Source organism: Bos indicus x Bos taurus, chromosome 6, assembly GCF_003369695.1.
Source record: "Bos indicus x Bos taurus breed Angus x Brahman F1 hybrid chromosome 6, Bos_hybrid_MaternalHap_v2.0, whole genome shotgun sequence".
Taxonomy (NCBI): domain Eukaryota; kingdom Metazoa; phylum Chordata; class Mammalia; order Artiodactyla; family Bovidae; genus Bos; species Bos indicus x Bos taurus.
The window spans coordinates 29,633,409-29,658,042 of record NC_040081.1 but is presented as its reverse complement, the minus strand read 5'-3'; the positions used below and the strand labels follow the sequence as shown (position 1 = coordinate 29,658,042).

The 24,634-nt window shown below is 39.4% G+C and overlaps 1 protein-coding gene across 20 annotated transcripts in view; it reads left to right on the top strand.

Moving 5' to 3' along the window:
* Window positions 1–24,634, top strand: part of BMPR1B (bone morphogenetic protein receptor type 1B) — a 448,576-nt gene that overhangs the window by 390,023 nt on the left and 33,919 nt on the right. For 11 of the 20 annotated variants that reach the window (XM_027544024.1, XM_027544025.1, XM_027544031.1 and 8 more), the window contains 3 exons: window positions 5,089–5,248; window positions 18,213–18,315; window positions 18,825–18,927. In XM_027544024.1, coding sequence (XP_027399825.1) covers window positions 5,089–5,248; window positions 18,213–18,315; window positions 18,825–18,927 — 366 coding nt within the window. Of the gene's footprint in view, window positions 1–2,831; window positions 2,964–2,986; window positions 4,174–5,088; window positions 5,249–18,212; window positions 18,316–18,824; window positions 18,928–24,634 lie in introns of those variants that run through there. The other 9 variants (XM_027544040.1, XM_027544038.1, XM_027544036.1 and 6 more) reach the window with 5 other exon arrangements.

The following is a 24,634-nucleotide window of genomic DNA, read 5'->3' as shown; positions in this document are numbered from 1 at the left end:
AGTGGGTTGCCATTTCCTTCTCCAATGAATGAAAGTGAAAGTGAAGTCGCTCAGTTGTATCCAACTCCTAGTGACCCCATGGACTGCAGCCTTCTAGGCTCCTCCGTCCATGGGATTTTCCAGGCAAGAGTACTGGAGTGGGGTGCCATTGCCATATCTTTCTAATAGCTACATAATCTTTTGTGTACTGTACACAAAAAATTAACTCAAAATGTATTAAAGATATGAATGTAAGACCTGAAACCATGTAACTCCTCCAAGGATACATAGATGATAAGCTCCTTAACTTAGGTCTTCATGATTTTTTTGGATTTGACACCAAAAAAGACAAGGAAAAATAAATGAGAGGGACTGCATCAAAAAAAAAAAAAAAAAAAAGGCTCTGTACTGCAAAGGGAAACCATCAACAAATGAAAAGGGAACCTACTGAATAAAAGAAAATATTTATTAGATGTATATCTGATACGGAGTTGATGATCCGAAATATATAAAGAGCTAATACAGCTCTTCCCTGGTGGCTCAGCAGTAAAACTCTGCCTGATAATCCAGGAGACATGGGAGATGTAAGTTTGATCCCTGCGTCTGGAAGATCCACTGGAGAAGAAAATAGCAATCCATTCCAGTATCCCCTAGACGGAGGAGCCTGGTGGGCTACAGTCAATAGGGTCACAAAAGAGTCAGAAACGACTTAGCGACTGAACAACAACATGCAACTCATTAGCCAGAAAATGAATAAAAAACCAAAGTCCTATTTTCAAAAATGAGCAGATGATCTGAATAGTCATTTTTCCAAAGAAAGACATATAGATGACCAACAGGTACATGAAAAAAACATTTAACACCATTAATCAATAGGGAAATAGGTATCAAAACCTCAATTCGATATCACTTCACACCTGATAGAATGGGTATTCTCAAAAAGACAAAAGATAAACAAATCCTGGTGAGGAAGTAGAGAAGAGAAAACCCCTGTGCATTGTAAATTGGTGCAGCCACTGTGGAAAACAGTATTCACATCCCTCAAAAAACTGAAAGACAGAACTACCATGAAATCAAGTAATTCTACTTCTGGGTGTTTATCCAAGGAAACAGAAACTAACTTGAAAAAAAGAATATCCACCTCTGTGTTTACTGCAGCATTATTTACAATGACCAAGATACAGAACAACCGAAGTGCCCAGCACAGGATGGATAAAGGAGGTGTGGTACATTGTTGTACGCCTGACACTAGTATTGTATGGCAGTTGTACCACACTTTAGATTTTATAATCTTTTTTAACTCTATTCTTAAGCTTTTAATATGAGTCTAATCAAATGTATTTATTCTCCTGCTGCTGCTTCTCTTACCCCATTCTCTATTTAATAGTCTCCAAATTATCAGTCAATGACTTTAATTTTATCTTGTGTTTGGAAATATTGTGAATTGTTTGATAACAATTTTCATTTCATAAGAAATTAAGACATCTATACGAGTAACTGACTCCTAAGTAGTAATTATACAATTTACATAGATTACTCCTTTGATTATTTTAGCAAAAGCAAATAGAAAGAACTCTTTGCCTGTCTCAGATTTGCATTTAATTTTTTGCTATTGATAAGTCACTTCAGTCGTGTCCGACTCTGTGTGACCCCATAGACGGCAGCCCACCAGGCTACCCCATCCCTGGGATTCTCCAGGCAAGAACACTGGAGTGGGTTGCCATTTCCTTCTCCAATGCGTGAAAGTGAAGTCGCTCAGTCGTGTCCGACTCTTAGCGACCCCATGGACTTCGGCCCATCAGGCTCCTCCATCCATGGGATTTTCCAGGCAAGAGTACTAGAGTGGGGTGCCATCGCCTTCTCCGTGCATTTAATTATCCATTTATTTAATGCTTCTTAAAAGCAATCATTTATCATCTCACTGCTTTTAGTCATTTGGGTCACATTATATGAAGGCAGCCTTTATATGTTCTTTCAGTGTTGTCTGTTAACTCAGTTTGCAGAGATGAAATCTTTAATATGAGCTAACTGTACTTTTTGTTCTTGTGAATGTGGTTTTGTTAAGATAGCATGTATTTTGACTACATGTTAAAGTGTTAAGCATTTTAGAAAGATTATGCAGCAATATTTTATCTTTGCAATCTGTATAGAAAGGATGATTCTTAAACCTTCTGGTTAGCATGTTTTCCTTTCTAGTGTCTCCTCAAGATTCCTTTTCTATTACTAGCTATTTGTTTTAACCCTTTTTGTCCTTGTAGTGGAATTTTGTAATTAAAATGTTCTGTAAACTATCCCTTTGTACAAAAATTATATTTTAACAGTCTTTCTTGTCAGTAAATATACTTCTACGTCAACATTTCAATAACTACATAGGAATCTCTTTTTAAAAATCTGATTATACCCTTGGTAGCTCAGCTGGTAAAGAATCTGCCTGCAATGCAGGAGACCCTGGTTCAATTCCTGGGTTGGGGAGATTCCCTGGAGAAGGGATAGGCTACCCACTTCAATATTCTTGGGCTTTTCTGGTGACTCAGCTGGTAAAGAATCTGCCCACAATGCGGGAGACCTGGGTTCGATCTCTGGGTTGGGAAGATCCCCTGGAGAAGGCAATAGCTACCCTCTCCAGTATCCTGGCCTGAAGAATTCCATGGACTGTGTAGTCCATGAGGGTCACAAAGAGTCAGACACAACTGACTGACTTTCACTTTTTTTTTTACAGATTGTTAATAAGCAATATTGTGAAAAGACTCTTTCTAGCTCCATTTTATATCATTATTTTATTTAAGTTAAAGTGAGAGAATATCATAAATCCTTTCTTAAAATACTTCTTACAAATGTCATCTTATTTTCAGTAGTTTGAAGACGTTCCTTTTCTACCATAGAGCATTCTATGTGAATATTCCATTTAACAACTTTTCCCATCAGACGGTAAATTCTGTGTATGTTCAGTTCATCCTACATACCTGGGCTATGTCTGAAACAAGGTAGGCACCCAGTATATATTTAAGAAGTAGACATATGTGTAATATTAATAAATGAATTTTTATTATTTTGTTTTAAAAACTTCAAAGAGCAGGGGCCTGGTATGGAGGGAAGCAGGATGTAATAAGTTTTAAATATCTTACTTTCATCACTGTGAGTTACTTTGAGGTTCCTCAGGTCATAAAGTTAGTAAGACTGAGAACCACATTTATAAAGAAGGAAGTCTGTGGTAGGGAGATATATAGACATACCGACACCCACTGCACCTGGATATCAAGCAATGCTAGGGTGTTTATGCAGGTTTTAAATACAGCATGCGAATGTGAACTGTGTTTTACTTCACTTTCTTTTGGAGTTTTAACTTATGGATGAGCACCATATTTTATAGAAATAATAAACACCTATCGGGATTAAATATTTTTAATCTAGTCCTAGTTTTCTCAAAGTGGAGTTGCACGTCATCTGTCTCAAAATCACATGGGGTCTCGTTGAGTATGCCTTCTCTTGGCTTACCTGAGACCTGTAGAATCAGAATCACTATGATGGCCCAGGATTCTGAATAGAACAGACTCTTAATATAGTACAGTTTGTATATCTTCTACAGACTAAAATTCAAGGAACTGTTCAAGAAAGTTAGGTGCACATCTTACATAAATTTCAAAAATCTAATGAAATATTAGAATTAATGATTGGGGAAATTCTAATAAATTGATCTAACAGATTGTTGTTTTCCTTTTCAATTATTACTCTAAGAATTCAACTAATTGTTATAGCACTGAGAAAGTCAGAAAACAACATCACAGATCTTTTTTTAAACTCCTCATTCTCTGATCTAATAATGGTTGGAGGCACTGATTTGTAGTTTAAAAAATAGCAAAAGCATACTGTACACATCTATTGTGTATACTGTACTTCAAGAATTTCAATTTTTTAACCCAATGCCTTTCAGATAATATTTTTGTTGAAATTTTATTTAACTATAGGCAAACTGGATGTGCTGTGAGATTTTAAATCATTTCTCAGGGTGACGATTTCTACAGTGACATAGCATGTCTGAGAACTTTTACCACTATGCCTGAAACTTAATAGGTGTCAACCCACGCTTCCTCGAGCATCATTATATTCCAAAGGTGGTGGTAAAGAAGAAAATATGAAAACAGTCTCAGGGATATGTCACCCTATGTTGTGAAACATTGTCTTGCTACTTAGAAGGTAAAAAATTAGATTTTTCCAATAACGTTACCTAATATTTATCAAGTAATAGCACATAACATACACACTCTAAACTCTTGACATGAACATGACATAGGTGTTTATAATTATCTTCATTTTAATGATAAGAAAAAAGCACAATGAGATTATTAGTAAAGTTATTCAGGGTCAACTAGCTGATAAACAGTGAAGTGTATTTTTGAACCCAGAAAAATATGTCTGTAGACATTATGTCTACCATCGTTTCTTCCACTTAAACTGAAGATGTACAATCACTGCTAATAGGTAGTCCCTTTTGCTTGTAAATACTAATGAGGGAGATTTATTTTTTGAAATATATCTTGATAATTATCAATATAATATTTTTTGAAATATATCTTGATAATTAAGTTTCTATCTTCCTACGAATTTCACAGATTAAATATTTCCTATGATTTCTTTTAAAAATACTTGATATACCTAAAGTAAAAAGACTAGTAGAAGTTTTAGGGCCCAAACAATCTGGATTTAAATCCTGTATTCATGACTTATTAGCTGCGTGCAGATCACTTAAATTTCAAATCTTAATTTTCTCATCTGAAAATGGGAATGATAATACTTACTCACAGGATTACATACAGAGATAATCTATATAATAGTGTGTCATTGAACTGCTTGCACTCAGTCAAATACAACTATTATAGCTTAATGTAGAAACTACTACTCTGAAAGGTTTATGAGAACTTCTAGTGAGACCTATCTATATTGTAGAGAAAGTATAGTTTTTCATATCAGAACATCAGAATGTGTTTTCTGTTTATATCTTTAAGTGTCATAAATACTTACTATTTTGTTTAACATCATAATTCTTTGGACAGAAGACTGTGGCTGGGCTATCCCAAATATGCTTAAATTCTTACTCTTTCTTCTTTTCAGCAAACTTCCTTGATAACATGCTTTTGCGAAGTTCAGGAAAATTAAGTGTGGGCACCAAGAAAGAGGATGGTGAGAGTACAGCCCCCACCCCTCGTCCAAAGATCTTGCGATGCAAATGCCACCACCATTGTCCAGAAGACTCGGTCAACAATATTTGCAGGTTGGTCATTATCAATTGTTCAACTCCAGTTTTCACAGAAAGGCATCCTTTTTTGACTATAGAATTTTAGGCTAGTGCTCCCAAGAACACATTTTGGGGAGTAGGGCCTACTTCCCTTACCTCTCAGAGCTGTGCCTCTCTTAACTATTGAATCCCATTTTGCCCTGAAATATTGTTCTGAAATCATTCTTCCACCAAACATCACTTGTGCACATCAACAGAGAGTGCAGATCCCAGGGTCCTTGTCAAGGAGCAGAGACTAATTATTTTCTTGCAAAAGACCTCAGCCCCCAAATAAATAACTGCAACAGCAGGAGCTGTCAAATGTGTAGGGGTTTTTGTTTGTTTTAATCATTTATGTTGATGGTGTTAGTATTTTGGAAAGAACAGCCTAAGCTGTTGACTTCCCAGGTGGCGCTAGTCGTAAAGAACCCTCCTGCCAATGCAGGAGACGTAAGAGACAGATTTGATCCCTGAGTTGGGAAGATCCCTGGGAGTAGGAAATGGCAACCCACTCCTGTACTCTTGCCTGGAGAATCCCACGGGCTGAGGAGCCTGTGGGGCTGCATTCCATGGGGTCACAAAAAGCTGGGCATGACTAAAGTGACTTAGACTGAGTGACTGTCACTGTCAAGCTGTTAGGAGTATTCATAAACGGATTCTGGGAAACAGTGTAGTAACAGAGCTTATGGGAGTCCCCAGAAGTTAGAAAGACGGTATCAAAGTACTCAAGAATGGGCTCCTTAGTAGGTAATCAAGTTTGTATAAATACTTTCAAATATTTGAAACTAGGCTTTTTGCTTCTTCCTTCCTTACACATCATGGTGCAGCTACATCCATCTTGTTGGTGACTGTCACTGCATTTATTCCCCCTGGTGAGGTCGACAGTAAATACAGAGGCTAGAGTATGCCCAGGGAGAAGTGGGTGAGATAACAAGACACGTGTGGGTCTCAGGAGCTGAAGTGTCAGAGAAGCAGAGTCTCCCTCGAGGAGGGTAATGAACCCAGATAGGGAGCTAGGCTGCTGCTGGGTTGGAACTCTGGGCAGAATGTCTGGACAGCTGTTTAGGACCTCTAGTTCTCCAGGAAGGAGCATGAAGCTGAGCTGAGTGTTTTTTCTTTCATACTGAGAGTTTTCAAAAAAAAAACTTCTTATGAAGTGGGAACTATCTAATAGAAGCTTACCAGTGTATCCTAAAATATATAGTTCAAGTAATATGAATTGACAGAATGACGCAATGAGGAGATTCGGGTGTGTTAATAAATATATGTCTCATTTAATCAGCACAACAATGCAGTGTGGTAGAGAAAGCTCATTTCTTTCCCTTAGATCTAAGGAGTTCAGGGCCCAGAGAAGTCTAGTAACTTTGCCCTTGTATGATAGCACCAGGTTGCAAGTCTTACTCCAAGTCTTAAACCAGGATAAAATGATTCCAAAGCTCAGATAGTATTTCCTAGGAAATGCTTGCAGTAAACAGAAAAAAGTATCAGAAAAATCACACAGAGTTTTCTGAAGAAGAGAAGCAGGAATTAGCATGTTAGGGAGATATTCTACTATTTTGTCTAAGCCTGTAGTGATTGCAAGTGAGTCTGTACGTGCCCTTTGAGCCATAGTTGTGGGGATCATATGTTCAGATTTTCCAGAATTATCCAAAATTACCCCGATTTCAAATATTTTGTCCTGTTTTCCTCATAGGCCATTGAAGTGTCCTAAGTTGCTTTGAGAGGAACTGTTGAGGCACTGTTGACTGCGATGCAAGTGCTCTGTGGTGGGAAGGGGGAGCTCGGCATGTTGGAGGAGATGTGGTGGGTTTGAGCCTGGAGATGGGAGAACTTTGGCCGTGGCCTGAAGGAGCTGTTTAAGCAGGAGTAGCAATGGAGATTGATGTGATGTGATTTGCTTTTTTGAAAAATTATCTCTGCTGCAGAGTACTCAGTGTATTAGAGGGAGACAAAAGTGAATTTGAGAACAACAGCAGCCAGGTGAGGGAAATTGAAAAGTGGATTCAGGAGAGACATAAAACTAATGTTTATTGAGCTTTTACACTACTAGAATGTTTACTTTCATCTGTCTTTAATCTTCATACCATTCCTGTAAAGAATGTAGCATTATCTGTATTTTCCAGGTGAGAAATCTGAGACTCTGAGAGGTTATAAAATTTTTATTAGGTCATTCATTGTGCACACCCAAATGATTGAAGAAAAAAATTGTGACCAAGGTATTAAGATTCTAAATTTCTAACTAACAGCTAACCTCTGACACTCAAAGGAGCAGAAATATTCACTCTTGGGTAAAAGGTACATCCATTTTGCTAACAAGATATTGATTCCAGTTGAGTCTCCTGTGAGCTGAGGTCAATCATGTCTGAATCACAAGGCCTTTTTCTGTTCTGTGCTCTAAGACTTAAGAATAGATCCAGGCCTTTCTGCCTCCATCCCTGTAAGCCCTTTAAATCAGACAGTTCTCAGGCTATGATGGTGGTGGTTTAGTCACTAAGTCATGTACAATTCCTTTGCAACCCCATGGACTGTAACTTGCCAGGTTCCTCTGTCCATGGAATTTCCCAGACAAGAATACTGAAGTAGGTTGCCACTTCCTTCTCCAGGGGATCTTCCCAACCCAGAGACTGAACCCACATCTCCTCCATTGCAGGCAAATTTTTTACTGCTGAGCTACCAGGGAAACCCTTCTCAGGCTCTTCTGTCCATGGGATTTCCCAGGCAAGAATACTGGAGTGGGTTGCCATTTCCTTCTCCAGGGGATTTTCCTGACCCAGGGATCAAACCTGGGTCTCCTGCACTGCAGGCAGAGTCTTTACCATCTGAGCCACTAGGGAAGTCCCTTCCCAGGCTGTACCTCTGGTCAAAAATTTTTCCCAATAAGTTGAGCACTGATACTTTCTAAAGTTCAATAAAAATGAATTACTGGAAAAATTAATTAAAAATACTTACAGATTACATTCTTCATTTTTCTATTGTCTGTTAATTAAATTCAAGGGCTTCCCAGATGGTTCGACAGTAAAGAATCCACCTACAATGCAGGAAATGCAGGATACGTAGGTTCGATCCCTGGGTTGGAAGGTCCCCTGGAGAAGGTCATGGCAACCCACTCCAGTATTCTTACTTGGAGAATTCCATGGACAGAGGAGCCTAGTGGGCTACTGTCTATAGAGTTGCAAAGATTAGACACAATTGAACGACTGAGCATGCATGCATTAATTAAATTCAACAGAGCTGGAGTTACTGCGATACAAATTTCAATTTCTATATTAATGTACTCACAGACCAGTAATAAGTAGTTTTTGAGGGAGCACACTTTGAGTAATACTGCACTGAATCTTGCCCTTCTAGGCAAAACAGTTTTAAAGATAAGTCCTTGCTTATGGCTTGGATGAAGGCTGGTACCAGGCAGATTGTAGCCACGCTGGATAGCCTAGGTAGAGTGCATGCTCATTACCACTCCCACATTCCTGTAGAGAATAACCCAGAAAGTAGCCCAAATCAAAAGTGCATCACACTTTTTCAGAGATTCTGAAATCCCCTGAAGATCCAGGGAATCTTCTGACCCAGGGATCGAACTCACGTATCCTGCATTGTAGGTGGATTCTTTACTGCCGAGCCATCTGGGAAGCCCTTGATGGGATAATTCAGAGAACATGCACAAAGCATAGAGGGTTTTGTCCTTTGTTTTATTATTGTGTTTTTAACTCTGTATGAGTACTTTTTGGCCTTGATTGCTGATCCGTTCCATTTACATGGCCTAATGGCACGTATGTTAGATGCAGTGCATACATATCCTGCTGAATAAAGTAGTAGGATACTTTTTTAATATCCATAATTCAAATTAAAGGATGAAACCGTTGTCTAACCTCCCTCAATAAAATATTGATCATCTAAATTCTTTTCAGTTGTTACTTTGCATTGTTTATCTTTCTTATTCCATTTCTAGATTCTATTCCTAGGACCTCATACTATCACAGTATGCTTCAAAAACTGCACAGTCTCCTTAATTAACTCTTTGTGTATGACTTCCACCATGTCAATCTTCTATTTTGTTTTCCTGTCCTAGCAAGCATTATCTCAGTCTTATTTATTTTTTTTCTGTATATAATCTGGTCCCACTTTATGTATTCTTTCTTGTTTTACTTGACATGATCTGTGATAGTCATTTTTGTCCCTTTCTCACCACTTCTCTCAAGTTACTCTACTCTCTCATACAAGTCTATCCAGTTCTTCTTCTTTTTTTTAACTCTTTTTCAAGGTAATTTCAAATATTTCCTTATTTATTTGACCAAAAATACTCCTACCTTGGCAGTTTTCAGGGTTTGTAGGTATTATAAATCATATTGTATGTTTGCATAGATGTACAAATGATTCCAGGTGCCTAAATGACAAATTAGATGAGTCTCTAGCTGTTTCCTGAAGAGTCAAAGAGGGCAGAAGGGAAAGCTTAGGGGTTTAGTAGGAAGTGAACAGTGTAAGGCTTTTTACAGTTATACATTGAGAACCACTGAAGATTTCTGAGTAAGAAGGAACATGTAAGATCAGGCGATGCTGTCCAGAGCCCTTTTATATAGTTTGTGTTGACTCGGAGCTTCTAAACCTTCCGCCAAATGTGACAGGGTGTGCTTTCAGAGAGATGCTCCTGACCCAGGCCTCAGAGTGCTTGAAGCGAGCACTGTTCTCATCTGTGTGTATATCTTCTGTTCATCCAGTTTATTCCACTGTTGCCCAGACCACCTGAACATTCAGCTTTATGATCTTTTTTTCCCCAGTAGAAGATGTTGAGTTAAAACCATTTCACTTATGAGAATGTTCTTTCTGTGGAACAGATCACTTAGTTGAATGAGGATATAGTTTCAAATTCACTTGTGAAATCTTTTATAAGGAATAACTCTGCTTTCGTGTCTCTCGTTAATCATGAATGATTCTTAAATGGATCCATTTAGTGTTGGACTTAATAGAAAGTGAATAGTGTTGGGCTTGGTACAGTTATACATAGAGAATCATTGAAGATACTTGAGCAGGAAGGAAGATGGAAGATTTTTCAGGCAGTACTGTGTGGATTGGGTTAGAGACTAGAAAGAGGAGAGGGGGTGTCCAGCTAGGAGGCTGTCAGAGTAAGGTATGTGAGAGGTCTGCACAGGCCTGCAGGAGTGAGAACATGCAAACGTGTATATAATACAACAATTGAGACAAGTTCAAAACAATCTTGTACCTCCTAGGAAGAAAATGAACAAAACATTAGATCACGTGGCAAGGCTGCCAGAGGAGGATGTATGGTGGTTACACTCTCTTCAAGATAAAGTAAAAAGACCCTTCTCACATTGGAACTTCACCACTAATGTAACTTCAGTAACTTCAGCTTCCCCCAGTGCTGTGACATCTCAGAGGAAAAGCCAGAAAACAGGAGCAGTGACGGTCCTAGCTATCTTACCATCTTTCCCTCCACCACCATGGGAACACCCCCACCTAAGATCATAAGGGGAAACAAACGAAAGAGAAAATGAAAAAACCTCAGGACTCCATGACTCTGGTGATGACCTTTGCTCAGCGTTCTTCTTTGCCTTCCTGCCAGTCAATAGAAAGCACTTAATTAGCTGGTGATTTCTGTCCCTGCTGAAGTGGAATGACTGTCTTTCCTAGGATTGGTGCATAGATGTTGAACTCCTTGAAAACAAAGTTTGCATATTCCTCACCCTTGATTCTCAGCATCTGTCTGAGGCATAGTATGCTTAATGTGTGTGTGTTAGTTGCTCAGTCGTGCCCAACTCTTTGCAACCCCATGGACTGTAGGCCACTGGGCTCCTCTGTCTGTGAAATTCTCCTGGCAAGAATACTGGAGCGGATTGCCATTCCCTTCTCCAGGGGATCTTCCCGAACCAGGGATTGAACCCAGGTCTCCTGAACTACAGACAGATTCTTTACCGTCTAAGCCACCAGGGAAGCCAGTATGCTTAATAGTTTGTAAAAGTAAACTGTAGTTAAGCAACTTTCAGCCGTTTTAGTTAACTGACTAAAATCTACATGACTTAAACACAACTTGAAAAGCTGTATCTTTATTTACCTATAACAGAAAACTTTATTTATTCCCTTCATTGTGAAATAGATATTTTAGAAGACAGTGTCCTCAAGGATCTACAATGCACCTAAAACAAGCAGCCTTTCAAGTAGTTTCTGACCGAAACTTAAAAGAATTTTGAAAGAAATTTAAGAATGCTAGTATTTCTTACACCCTGGAAAAAAAGTGGAGTAAATAATTTGATTCAATTTGATCAGGATAAATTGATTGGTGTAGAGAACTTGAATCCTTGTGAGCAGATGCACTTGAGCAAGTTTTCATTTATTTAATCAGTTTTTTTTTTTCTTGCCTGGAGAATCCCAAGGATGGGGGAGCCTAGTGGGCTGCCATCTGTGGGGTCACAGAGTTGGACACGACTGAAGTGACTTAGTAGCAGTAGCAATCAGTTTTTGTCAAGGGAAAAATTTTTAACTATTTAATAATTAAGCCAAATTCAGACTTAAATTGAAGAAAGTAGGGAAAACCACTAGACCATTCAGGTATGACCTAAATCAAATCCCTTATAATTATACAGTGGAAGTGAAAAATAGATTTAAGGGCCTAGATCTGATAGATAGAGTGCCTGATGAACTATGTTCGGAGGTTTGTGACACTGAACAGGAGACAGGGATCAAGACCATCCCCGTGGAAAAGAAATGCAAAAAAGCAAAATGGCTGGCTGGGGAGGCCTTACAAATAGCTGTGAAAAGAAGAGAAGTGAAAAGCAAAGGAGAAAAGGACATATATAAGCATATGAATGCAGAGTTCTAAAGAATAGCAAGAAGAGATAAGAAAGTCTTCCTAGGCGATCATTGCAAAGAAATAGAGGAAAACAACAGAATGGGAAAGACTAGAGATCTCTTCAAGAAAATTAGAGATACTAAGGGAACATTTCATGCAAAGATGGGCTCGATAAAGGACAGAAATGGTATGGAACTAACAGTAGCAGAAGATATTAAGAGGTGGCAAGAATACACGGAAGAACTGTACAAAAAAGAGCTTCACGACCAAGATAATCACGATGGTGTGATCACTGACCTAGAGCCAGACATACTGGAATGTGAAGTCAAGTGGGCCTTAGAAAGCATCACTATGAACAAAGCTAGTGGAGGTGATGGAATTCCAGTTGAGCTATTCCAAATCCTGAAAGATGATGCTGTGAAAGTGCTGCACTCAGTATGCCAGCAAATTTGGAAAACTCAGCAGTGGCCACAGGACTGGAAAAGGTCAGCAGTCCTAAAGAAAGGCAATGCCAAAGAATGCTCAAACTACCGCACCATTGCACTCATCTCACACGCTAGTAAAGTATTGCTCAAAATTCTCCAAGCCAGGCTTCAGCAAAATGTGAACTCTGAACTTGCAGATGTTCAAGCTGGTTTTAGAAAAGGCAGAGGAACCAGAGATCAAATTGCCAACATCCGCTGGATCATGGAAAAAGCAAGAGAGTTCCAAAAAAACATCTATTTCTGCTTTATTGACTATGCCAAAGCCTTTGACTGTGTGGATCACAATAAACTGTGGAAAATTCTGAAAGAGATGGGAATACCAGACCACCTGACCTGCCTCTTGAGAAATCTGTATGCAGGTCAGGAAGCAACAGTTAGAACTGGACATGAAACAACAGACTGGTTCCAAATAGGAAAAGGAGTACGTCAAGGCTGTATCTTGTCACCCTGCTTATTTAACTTCTGTGCAGAGTACATCATGAGAAACGCTGGGCTGGAAGAAGCACAAGCTGGAATCAAGATTGCTGGGAGAAATATCAGTAACCTCAGATATGCAGATGACAGCACCCTTATGGCAGAAAGTGAAGAGGAACTCAAAAGCCTCTTGATGAAAGTGAAAGAGGAGAGTGAAAAAGTTGGCTTAAAGCTCAACATTCAGAAAACTAAGATCATGGCATCCGGTCCCATCACTTCCTGGCAAATAGATGGGGAAACAGTAGAAACAGTGTCAGACTTTATTTTTCTGGGCTCCAGAACCACTGCAGATGGTGACTGCAGCCATGGAATTAAAAGATGCTTACTCCTTGGAAGGAAAGTTATGACCAACCTAGATAGCATATTCAAAAGCAGAGACATTACTTTGCCAACAAATGTGTGTCTAGTCAAGGTTATGGTTTTTCCAGTGGTCATGTGTGAATGTGAGAGGTGGACTGTGAAGAAAGCTGAGCGCCGAAGAATTGCTTCTTTTGAACTGTGGTGTTGGAGAAGGCTCTTGAGAGTCCCTTGGACTGCAAGGAGATCCAACCAGTCCATTCTGAAGGACATCAGTCCTGGGTGTTCTTTGGAAGGAATGATGCTAAAGCTGAAACTCCAGTACTTTGGTCACCTCATGCGAAGAGTTAACTCATTGGAAAAGACTCTGATGCTGGGAGGGATTGGGGGCAGGAGGGGAAGTGGACGCCAGAGGATGAGATGGCTGGATGGCATCACTGACTCGATGGATATGAGTCTGAGTGAACTCCGGGAGTTGGTGATGGACAGGGAGGCCTGGCGTGCTGTGATTCATGGGGTTGCAAAGAGTCAGACACAACTGGGCGACATGAACTGAACTGAGTTTCTTGGTGATTTTTAGATTATTTTATTACTGCTTTTAAAATTTCCTATCACCGTGATTGAGCAGATCAGATAAACTCCTTTTTAACTACTACTTTAAAAATTATATTTTATAGTTAAATTAATCTTTATAAGGATCTAAACCAGTTAGAAGAAAATTTCTACAATAGTCCCTTCTCAACTGAGGTGGTTATATTTTTGGACAACTTGAGGTTTATAATAAAGAAGCATAAGATCTTAGTGGAAGAATAGAATTAAAGAGACAAAGACTTGCGTAAACCTTATAAACCTTGCCCTCACTCTGCAACGAATGAGTTGGGGTCCAGAAGTGAAAGTGAAAGTGGCTCAGTCATGTTCGACTCTTTGCAACCTCATGGAGGCAGCCCATGGAATTCTCCAGGCCAGAATACTGGAGTAGGTAGCCTTTCCCTTCTCCAGGGTATCTTCTAACCCAGGGATCGAACACAGATCTCCTGCATTGCAGGCAGATTCTTTACCAGCTGAGCCACCGGGAAAGCCCAGAAATGCTGGAGTGGGTAGCCTATCCCTTCTCTAGCAGATCTTCCCAACCTAAGGATCGAACCCAGGTCTCCCGCATTGCAGGCGGATCCTTTACCAACTGAACTACTGTTTATAAATCCATTTGACCCCAAATGAAAACAGGCAAAACGTCCAGGCTCAGGATGCACAGCCACCTAAGGAGTATCATTTGGTCCCTCCAAGCTTTAAACTAAGTGTATCCCTTTCTTGCTGCTGCTGTTGCTAAGTCTCTTCAGTCATGTCTGACTCTTCGAGACCCCATGGACTGCAGCCTCCCAGGCTCCTCTGTCCATGGGATTTTCCAGGCACGAGTACTGGAGTGGGGTGCCATTGCCTTCTCTGATTCCTTTCTTACTAGTAAATGTTCATGGGCACACTGAAAATCTCCCAAGGCAGTTTATCCTCAATGTTCTCTCAAGATGTTCCAGATTTCTTTGCTTTTGAAATACTGGGCATATTCAAGGAGGCATGAACCTGTAGAACTATCCAAGGTTGTAACAGAAGTTTTATTATCTACTTTGACCTCATATGACATTTACTTTTTCAAATGCTTCGCTTTTTCATGAATTGGCCTTATGTTGAGAGGCATTCAGTACTGATGACTGATAATGTTTATAGGCAACTGTTTTGTCAATTACTTTTGCTGACTTTATAACACAGGGGCAGAATTTTTGAAATGTCACATCAGTTGTCTTTTTTATTGGCGTTTGGTTGATTTATAGTATTACATTAGTTTTATATATACAGCATAATTATTTAGTATTTTTATAGATTGTACTGCATTTAAAGTTATTATAAAATAATGCCCATATTTTCTCATGCTGTACAAATATATCCTTGTAGCTTATTTATTTTATACATGGTAATTCGTACCTCTTAATCCCCTGCCTCTATCTTGCCTCTCCTTCCTTTTGAATTGTCTTTTAAAATTCATTATCATTACTGTAATCAAATGATTCATCCTGCATTCATATATGCATCTCACTGCTTTCAATTTTGTATAAAATTATTTCACCTTTTATTTTTCTCATGATTCTTCATCTCTTGTTATCACTTTCAACACTCTAGGGATGACGGGTAGCAATCTATATAAAACATTTGAAACCTGTACTTAAATATGGAAGCAAGCAGCAGAATGTTGAGATAAGCCCATAGTAAAGTCAGATGCCTTTGGTGACATTCAGCAGCCGTCTGTTAGTGGTGGGTGGTTGATGGGCTTTGATTCCAGAGTGCAGTTGTGTTTATATTTGTGCTTGCTCGAGAGTTGAAAGTTCTCAAGTAATTTTTAAGTGTCTGTAATTGCACTACTGGTTTCCAGTCAATGGCCCTTCCTAGCTAGCAATTTCAGTAAGAAGTTTATAAATTATTTTTGTCTTATTGTCAGTAATATGCACTTGAGATGGTTCTCTTGCCCTCTTGCTTATCCTCCAACTAAGTATTTCAGTTTGTATCCAGATTTATAACGTATAGGACACCAACTTCTTTCTCTAGGGCCTCTCTCCCTCTCCACCCCCTTTTTAACATTTATTTTTTTATTGAAATAATGTTGGTTTATAACATTTCATGTTTCCTTGTACATTTTATTTCTACTTCTGTATACACTACAGCATCTCTCCATCAAAAATCTTGTTTCCATCCTCTATTTTAGCTTCCTCCTCTTCACGGATAAGGGAGTGGCCCCTCAGTACATTTTTAAAGCTTGGATTTACTCTTCCTGATGTTTCTTTACATTTAACAGGACATTGTAAAAGTAACATGCCAACAGCTTTACCAGCCTTTTCTTTTTTGATTCTTAGAAGTTGCGTCAAATTACATTTCTCTATACTCAGATTTTGACTTAAGGGGACCTCCTGGATAAGGAGAAATTAGTCTTTTTAGATTTAACGTATTGTATCAAACTTTTTTAGTCATGCTATGATTTCCTAATGTCAGAAGCTTAAAATAACTTTATTCTTAATTCCTGAATTTTACTTTTGATGAGAAATGCAAGTTACACACAGAGTGTAAGTATATAGGAAAGGGATAAAAGAAATGTATAGGAAAGGGATAAAAGAAAAATCACATGGTTATTGTTTGCTTATATTGTCTGAGGTAAATTTCTAAGGGATGCTTCTTTCATTTATTGCCTTCATTTTAGGTCTGTGTAGTCACGCCTGTGTTGGACGCTGACCATGGACATACATCTTTCTCTCAGGAAAGAGATGGGGATGTAGTTCAGTAGTTTATTTCTTAGCACAGGCAGTAGTGGTTTATGACTTATTTGGGGAGTCTCTTTGCATTCATCACCCAAACTTGTGAAGTAATGTCTGTTTAAAAATTGTTCTATATATAATAGTCCTTGTTTTTAATTTTTAATCCCTGGAGGGACTTTGGAAAAGCTATGAGAAAGAAGCAAGAAGTCCTTCATGCTACACATGATTCTCTATCTGTTTGTTTTGTGACCTTCTACAAGTATGTTAGACTCTCATAACCTTTAGTTACCTATTTGTGAAATAGAAATATTACTTGTCATTATTCATGAGAGGATTAAATGAGATTCTAAGCAAAAGTTCTTTTTAGTGTAGAAAACCAGACAAAAATTAAAAATATTGTTTCTGTGGCTTTCATATCATGGTAAAAGCCCTTCTTTCTGCTGTCCATCCTTACCCCACACTCAAATTAAGACCAGACTTGTTGCCACAAAGCCCAATGTTTTCATATGCCATCCTTAAAGTAGAGGGAGGTACTGCATGGCACAGTCTTAGTCACCTCACTTAGGCTGTGCTGACTCCAATTCCTACTTCTCCGTAGTCTGTAAGCCCCCTGTATGCCTTGGTGCTAAGTCACTTCAGTCGTGTCCGACTCTGTGCAACCCCATAGATGGCAGCCCACCAGGCTCCCCCCATCCCTGGGATTCTCCAGGCAAGAACACTGGAGTGGGTTGCCATTTCCTTCTCCAATGCATGAAAGTGAAAAGTCAAAGCAAAGTTGCTCAGTCGTGTCCGACTCTTAGCGACCTCATGGACTGCAGCTCACCAGGCTCCTCCATCCATGGGATTTTCCAGGCAAGAGTACTGGAGTGGGGTGCCATTGCCTTCTCCCCTGTACGCCTTAGGAAGAGATAAATTCACTTCACTACCTCAGAGCAAGTAGAACCAGAATAAACACTCACCTGCATGGGTTCACCCCAGTTGTGCCTTTCACTAGCTGTATGGCCTTTGAGAAATCACTCAAGATCTCTGAACCTCAGTTTCTTCATATAGAAAGTAAGCATATTATTACCTTCCTCTTGGAGTGGATTTCTGAAGGTGATAGCTATGAAGGGCCAGAAATGCTGTTAATTTATATGTTATATGGAAATGTTGGATCCTTTCTCATGAGTTTCTAGACAGAGGATATATGAGTACATAGTTTATGATAATTAAATCAACTTAAAAGGAAGTTTTGGGATTCTTTAATCAGATAATAACCTGTTATATGATCTTTTACTTTCTTCTTGTTTGTAATGAAATAAATGATTGTTGTTGTTGTTTAGTCGCTCAGTTGTGTCTGACTCTTTTGCAATGCCATGGACTGTAGCCCACCAGGCTCCTGTGTCCATGGGATTTCCCAGGCAAGAATACTGGAGTGGGTTGCCATTGCCTTCTCCAGGGGGTCTTTCTGACTGAAGGATTGGAACCCGAATCTCCTACATTGGCAGGTTAATTCTTTACCACTGATCCACCAGGGAAGCCCCAAACAAGTGGTAAACATCTTCAATTCCTTTTACCCTGGACACACTCGCTCTCTCTCACACACACACTTACTTTGCCTGTTTGATCTTTAGCACAGATGGATATTGTTTCACGATGATAGAAGAAGATGACTCTGGGATGCCCGTGGTCACTTCTGGATGTCTAGGACTAGAAGGCTCAGATTTTCAGTGTCGGGTAAGGAAGATACCTTGCTTCCACTTTGTAACCTTTTATTGGCAAGATTGCAAACAGCTAAGTTTCAGCAAGATAAAATAGAATTTTTTTTGACTCGCTTGTTTTCAGTAATTTGGACAATAATTAGAAAATTTGCATTGGGTCAGTTCTCCCTTCATTTTGAAATCAAGTAGTCATTTTATTTTTGCTGTTAACTTTTGGCTTAGGGACTCATTAGATCATCTTGCTCAAATTCCGATTTGGTTAATTGCATTAAGCCAAGCCTTCTTCCTGAGTTTATACTATGCATACTGGTTATTGCAAATAGTAATTTTGTGGAAGTGCAAGTTGCAGTAAGAATATACATGATGATTTGAAAGAAATTACCTAATACGGCATTTCAACATGTCTGAATAAAATTATTAGAATTTTAAGTCAGTTCTGTAAAGAGTGTTAATTTGCTAGTTTTAGGTGATATGGCTTTGAAATTTGGGGTAAACCTATTAATAGCTGTCAGGTTTCAATTTCAGGACACTCCCATTCCTCATCAGAGACGATCCATTGAATGCTGCACAGAACGGAATGAATGTAATAAAGATCTACATCCCACACTTCCTCCGCTGAAAAACAGAGGTAAGGAGAGGAAGGCTCACAGGCTGGAAAAGTTTTAGTCATAAAGAAGATAAACACTTGAATTATTCTCTTTTCCAAATGTATCTACCTGAACTGTTTTCTTACTCCTGGCCCAGAGGGCCGAGACAAGATGACAGTGAAACTGACATTCAGAGATGAATACAGGGAGTTATTGGGAAAATAGTCACATTTGACTTCACTCTTAAGATTTACTTCTTTATCCTGTTCTTACTTCCCTCAGAAAACTAGTGACTAGAGCTTGGAGTGGGTTTCAAGAGGATAGAGGAGGGAGAAAGTGTTTTTTGTTTACCCCTAAATGTTATTCAGAAGTTGTGCTTGATTCAAAGACTGCTATTTGGCTACATTTGTTTTAAAAATAAGGACCTTATAAAGCTGCAGTCTCCAGCCTTTTTGACACCAGGAACTGGTTTTTTGGAAGATATTTTTTTTTGCAGACTGCAAGGGGAGGTGGTTTCAGGATAATTCAAGTGCATTACATTTATTGTACACTATATTTGTATTATTATTACATCATATCCACCTTAGATCATCAGACATTAGATCCCAGAGGCTGGGGACCTTTGTATAAAGGGTTAATTCAGATCATTTGCTTCATGGCATTTCCTTTTATTTATGCTAGAGTAACTACCTTTTAGTCAATTCATATATATTGATAGAATGGAGAAAATATCTAGAAAGTTTAGTTCTAAGACTTACACATTTAGTGTTGCTCATTAAAAAAAGACACACACCGCATCCCCAATGACTCTTGGTTAAAAACAGCCCCCATGTTTCCTTTTTTCTTGGTCTCACCACAAAATAAATGATTTGTAATTGTCATAGTCCTAAGTCTTAAAAAAGCTTAAGATGATTTATCATCATTGATTTTTATTTCTTAACAGAATATCTTCCCAACAAAATACAATGACCTTATTGTGTTCTGATGATATTTTATAACATTTGTTCCTATAGCCTAGCTCTGTAAGATTGATTCATAATAGTTCACATCAAAAAGTCACAGGCAGTTTTTCTTTTTTAATTTTGCCAGTCAGCACGCTAGGTGTTAGGGATCAGAAATGGATGAAGAAAATTCTTGCTTTCAAGACTAGCACACTAGATTGTGAGAGAGAAACATGGAAATAATTATACTCAGAAAAAATCTCAGTAGAAACGAAAGAGTGGCTCATTTTGGAGTAGGAGGATGTCAAAATACTGCATAGATGTGATACTTGAGCAAATTTTAAGGATGAACAGAAGTTTGCCAAGTGGGTAAGGCAGAAATAAACAATTTAAAAATGAAAATGGCTAACATAAGCCAAGAATTATGCTAGTAACTGTGACATTAATTAAACCATTTGAGCTTCACAACAATCCTGTCGGGTATTTAGGATTTTTAGTCCCCATTTAAATATGAGGCTTTTGCAGCACTGAGAGGTTAATTCACTTTCCCAAGGTTGCACAGCCTGTGAATAGCAATGACTCTAAACAGAGGCAGTCTAATGTGTGTAATATTTGAGAAAGATTTGCAAAATGCAGTTATGTGAAATAGCATAGCTGGTTGGGAAAAGTCTAATTCAGTTGTTTGACGCCTCGCTGTTCAAAGTGAGCCTGTGGATCAGAAGCACCGGCATCACTTGAAACTCATTAGACATGCAGAGGCTCAGGCCTCACTCCAGACTACTAAACCTGCATTTTTAATGAGATTTCCCAAGTGATTTATACGCACATTAAAGTTTGGGCAACACGTTTGGTAGAAAAAGACCTGTGTGTGGATGTGGCTAGCACCACTGTGTCTCAGTGTGTGTTTGACAACACCTTGTTCAAAGAGAAGTCCACTGATTTCAAACTGCTATGAAATTCTAAATGTTTGTTTTGTTTTGTTGTTATTCCCTCATGAATCAGTAGCAAAAAGTAGGCGATCTATAGGCAGCAGTTTGAATAGCACTGATACAGGGGCTGATGTGTTGGGCTTGGGGCCGGGAGGTGGGTAAAGAGTGCAAGAAATGAAGATGGATGTACTAGAATCACTTCCCTCAAGGAGGAAATCCTACCAGTAGGGATTAGGAAAACGGACTTAAATGCTGAAAGGGCTGCAGTTCTCATACTGTCCTGTAGGTGGAACCAGATTCCAGTTAGGACCTGGCAGACAGGCGGGGATTCTCTGAGGAGGTTGAGTGTTCTAGAGAACTGAGTGAAAAGGTTTTGGAAAGAAGAGCAGTTGTACTGGGAAGGCAAGTCCTCTGTTCAGGAAAGTGGATGCTGATGTGGCTGGTGGATTATGTGAGAATTATACTAGGTGATAGATTTGAAGGTGCGGAGTTTAGTGGCTTTAAAGGTTACTGTTTTGAACTCCGAAGATCCTAGGTATGCCTAGGTGAGGTCTGTGTAGGTTCCACCTCACCATTTTTGGTGCAGTCATTTTGGGGTCCAGTAAAAGTCACTGAAGACTGTGGTCTGAGAGCACTGGTCATGTTTACATAAATACACCACAGAGCTGCTGGGTGGTTGTTGTTGTTTTTTTTTTGCCTCTACCGTATATACATGGGCAGCATTTTTACAGGAAGTATATTATATATGTTTACTGAACATCAGTAATGCCTTGGTCAGAAACGTTTGCATTTCAGCCTTATGTATATATGTCTACATGTAGTTGTATTGGAGACATGTGTATGTATGTTTTGGTATAAAACCCAAAATAAAGAAAAGCGGTGTTAAAGAGACATGGAACCGTCTTATTTTGATATTTTTAATTATAGCTGCTGTTGTGATACTTAGGACCAACCCTAACTTTTGTGGAGCTGGGGCAATAATATAAATGGAAGATCACATACCATTTACCTAATTATTTAAAACTCATAATCCAATATAGCAGACTGGTAAATAAAATACTTTCCATTAACTGAATTTAACAAGTGTATTTTTATAATGGTGAAGAACACCAACTTTGCATTTAGAATGCTTGATTTATTCACTGCAGTGTGGGAGGGGGAGTGATGGGGATCCTGCACGGGGAGGAGCCTCTCACACAGGCAGCTGGACACCTGTTCGTGTCTGTGGTAGAGATACTGTTGGTTCGGAATGCTTGAAGCACCTACCTGGGTCCACACCACTCTGGCAGCCCCCACAGACATTTCTTCAACTGGAGCCAATGTTGTGACTAGATGGCCCCATGTGGTTCTTATTATATAAAACTCACCTCAGCAGCCACTGTCAGAGAAATCTGAGAGAAAAGATGTATTATTTGCAGAAACTAGAGGTTACACAGCACACCTGAGGGCCACACAGCAGGGTCACAGGCATTTGGGGTGGGGACCTGGGCTTCTGCTTTTATTGGGGTCAAAAGTAGGGTGCCTAGGATTTCATAGGTTCACCCTTTATTGGCAAATTGATTAATTAACTTAAATGACTGAGTTATAATTGACATATAACATTATATTAGTTTCAGGTGTACAGCATAATGACTCGATATTTGTATGTATTGCAAAATCATTACCACAATAAGTCTAGCTAATGTTTGTCACCCTACACGGTTACAAAAATATTGGCCAATTTAAAACATAAGAGTGGGGATGAGGGTATAGGAAGGGAAAGTGGAGTTCTTAAGGTGGTCAGTTATCCAGGGAACTTCGTTGGCAGGTCACCTGCTTTCTTCCTAGTTGTTTTACCAGTAGTTGCGTCATGCAGCTGGTAATAATGTTTATTCGAGATAGAGGTTTTGGAATAGATGCCTCAGTAATCAGAAGCTTAATGTTGGGCAAACACCTGGCCCTCTGGTTTATGCTCCGCCTACACGTCTTGCCCCAGCCAACCTCCGCCACCTCTTTGTCAAAGGTTAGGGTAAGTACACTAGTTCTTCAGTCCACCTTCAAGGAGACAGGGAGCTGTACAGTCCCCAGACACAGGCCTGGGGCCATTGAGGTAGAATTTCAGACTTTGGGGCAATGGCCAGTGTTTTAAATGGAGAGTGGGATGGGACAAATCTGGATGGACACTTCACTGGAGTTTTGCAAACCCACTGCTCACCGGGAAGAGGTACAGTTGAAGGGAGCCAGAGCTCAGAGCCCAGGCCAGTTTTGTGGGTGAGGGCAGTGGAAGGTATCATCATAACCATGATAATCACATTTGCTAAGATGGGTGGAGTGCTTACTTACCATGGCCCTTTTCTAAGTTGTTGTTGAGTCACCCAGTCATGTCTGACTCTTTGCAGTCCAACGGATTGTGGCAAGCCAGGCCTCCCTGTCCCTTACCATCTCCTAAAGTTCACCCAAGTTCATGTCCCTTGCATCGGTGATACCATCTGGCCATCTTATCCTCTGATGCCCTCTTTTCCTTCTCCACTCAGTTTTTTCCAGCATCAGGGACTTTTCCAGTGAGTAGACTGTTCACATCAGATGACCAAAACACTGGAGTTTCAGCTTCAGCATCAGTCCTTCCAAAGAGTATTCAGGGTTGATTTGCCTTAAGATTGACTGGTTTGATTTTCTTGCTGTCCAAGTACTTTTCTAATTACTTTACATATACTAACTGATTTAATCCTCATAACAGCTCAGTGGGGAAGGCACTATTACCATCGTCCCCATTTCACAGACATGCAGCTGAGGAGCAGTGAGGTCAAGGACCGTGTGAAGGTTATACAGCTAGAGTGAGCACTGGAGATGGGAAGTGGGCCTTGGACCACATCACCCTGAATCGTCTATAACAAAGAAAAGGGAAACAAAACCCTGAATGACACTGTTGGGAAAAAGGCTTTTATGTATCTAAGACTTGGAAAGCTCTAAGTAAGTAGTGGCTGGTTAGCCATATCACAAAATAATCAGTAAACAACAATATGATTACTTAAATGCCTTCTGTTTATTATGTTTGCTTTGCACAATTAGCAGTTTCTTCATTCTAGAATGGGCTTCCTTTGTGGCTCAGCTGGTAAAGAATCTGCCTGCAGTGTGGGAGACTGGGTTCCATCCTTGAGTTGGGAAGATCCCCTGGAGAAGGGAAAGGCTGCCCACTCCAGTATTCTGGCCTGGAGAATGCCATGGACTGTAAGTCTCTGGGGGCTCAAAGAGTCAGATATGACTGAAGCAACTTAGCATGCAGGCATGCACGTACCCCTACACTTAGTACTACTCAGATCTATAATAAAACCTCACCTAAGCCTCTTTAATTATAAATACCTACAAGTAAGTTTGCTGATTAAAAAATAAGCAAGAAAACCTTTTCTATCTATCCAGTTTTTTTCCGCTTCCCCCCTACCCCAACTTGGATGCGTTTGCTTAGCAGGATATTAAAGATACAAAACCGCACCCAATAAATATTTATCAGTATATATTTAGAAACTTGAAATTTTATTTGTCATCTTCTATTTCACAAAAAAGATGATGAAGGGTGGCCAGAAAGCAGCAGAAATTCTTTTATGAATATTAGTTTTCTTTTTCCTTTGCTTATTTTATATCAGCACCAGCAATGCATAATACCCTGGGATGATATTCTTTCTCCTGAAGAAAGAATTATAAAAAGTAATTAGATCAAATGCAACACCTTCATCATAAATGATGAAGTTTGATTCGGGAAGCCCAGTAACACTGCAGTTAGTGCTAAGAGGAGGGAGAGATGTCTGTTTTGATGGACAGGCTTGTAGGGAGAAGTCATGGTGCCCTGGTGTCTGGCTTGCTGCCTGCAGAATTAGTGATGAAGGGGCCCCGGAAGAATGATG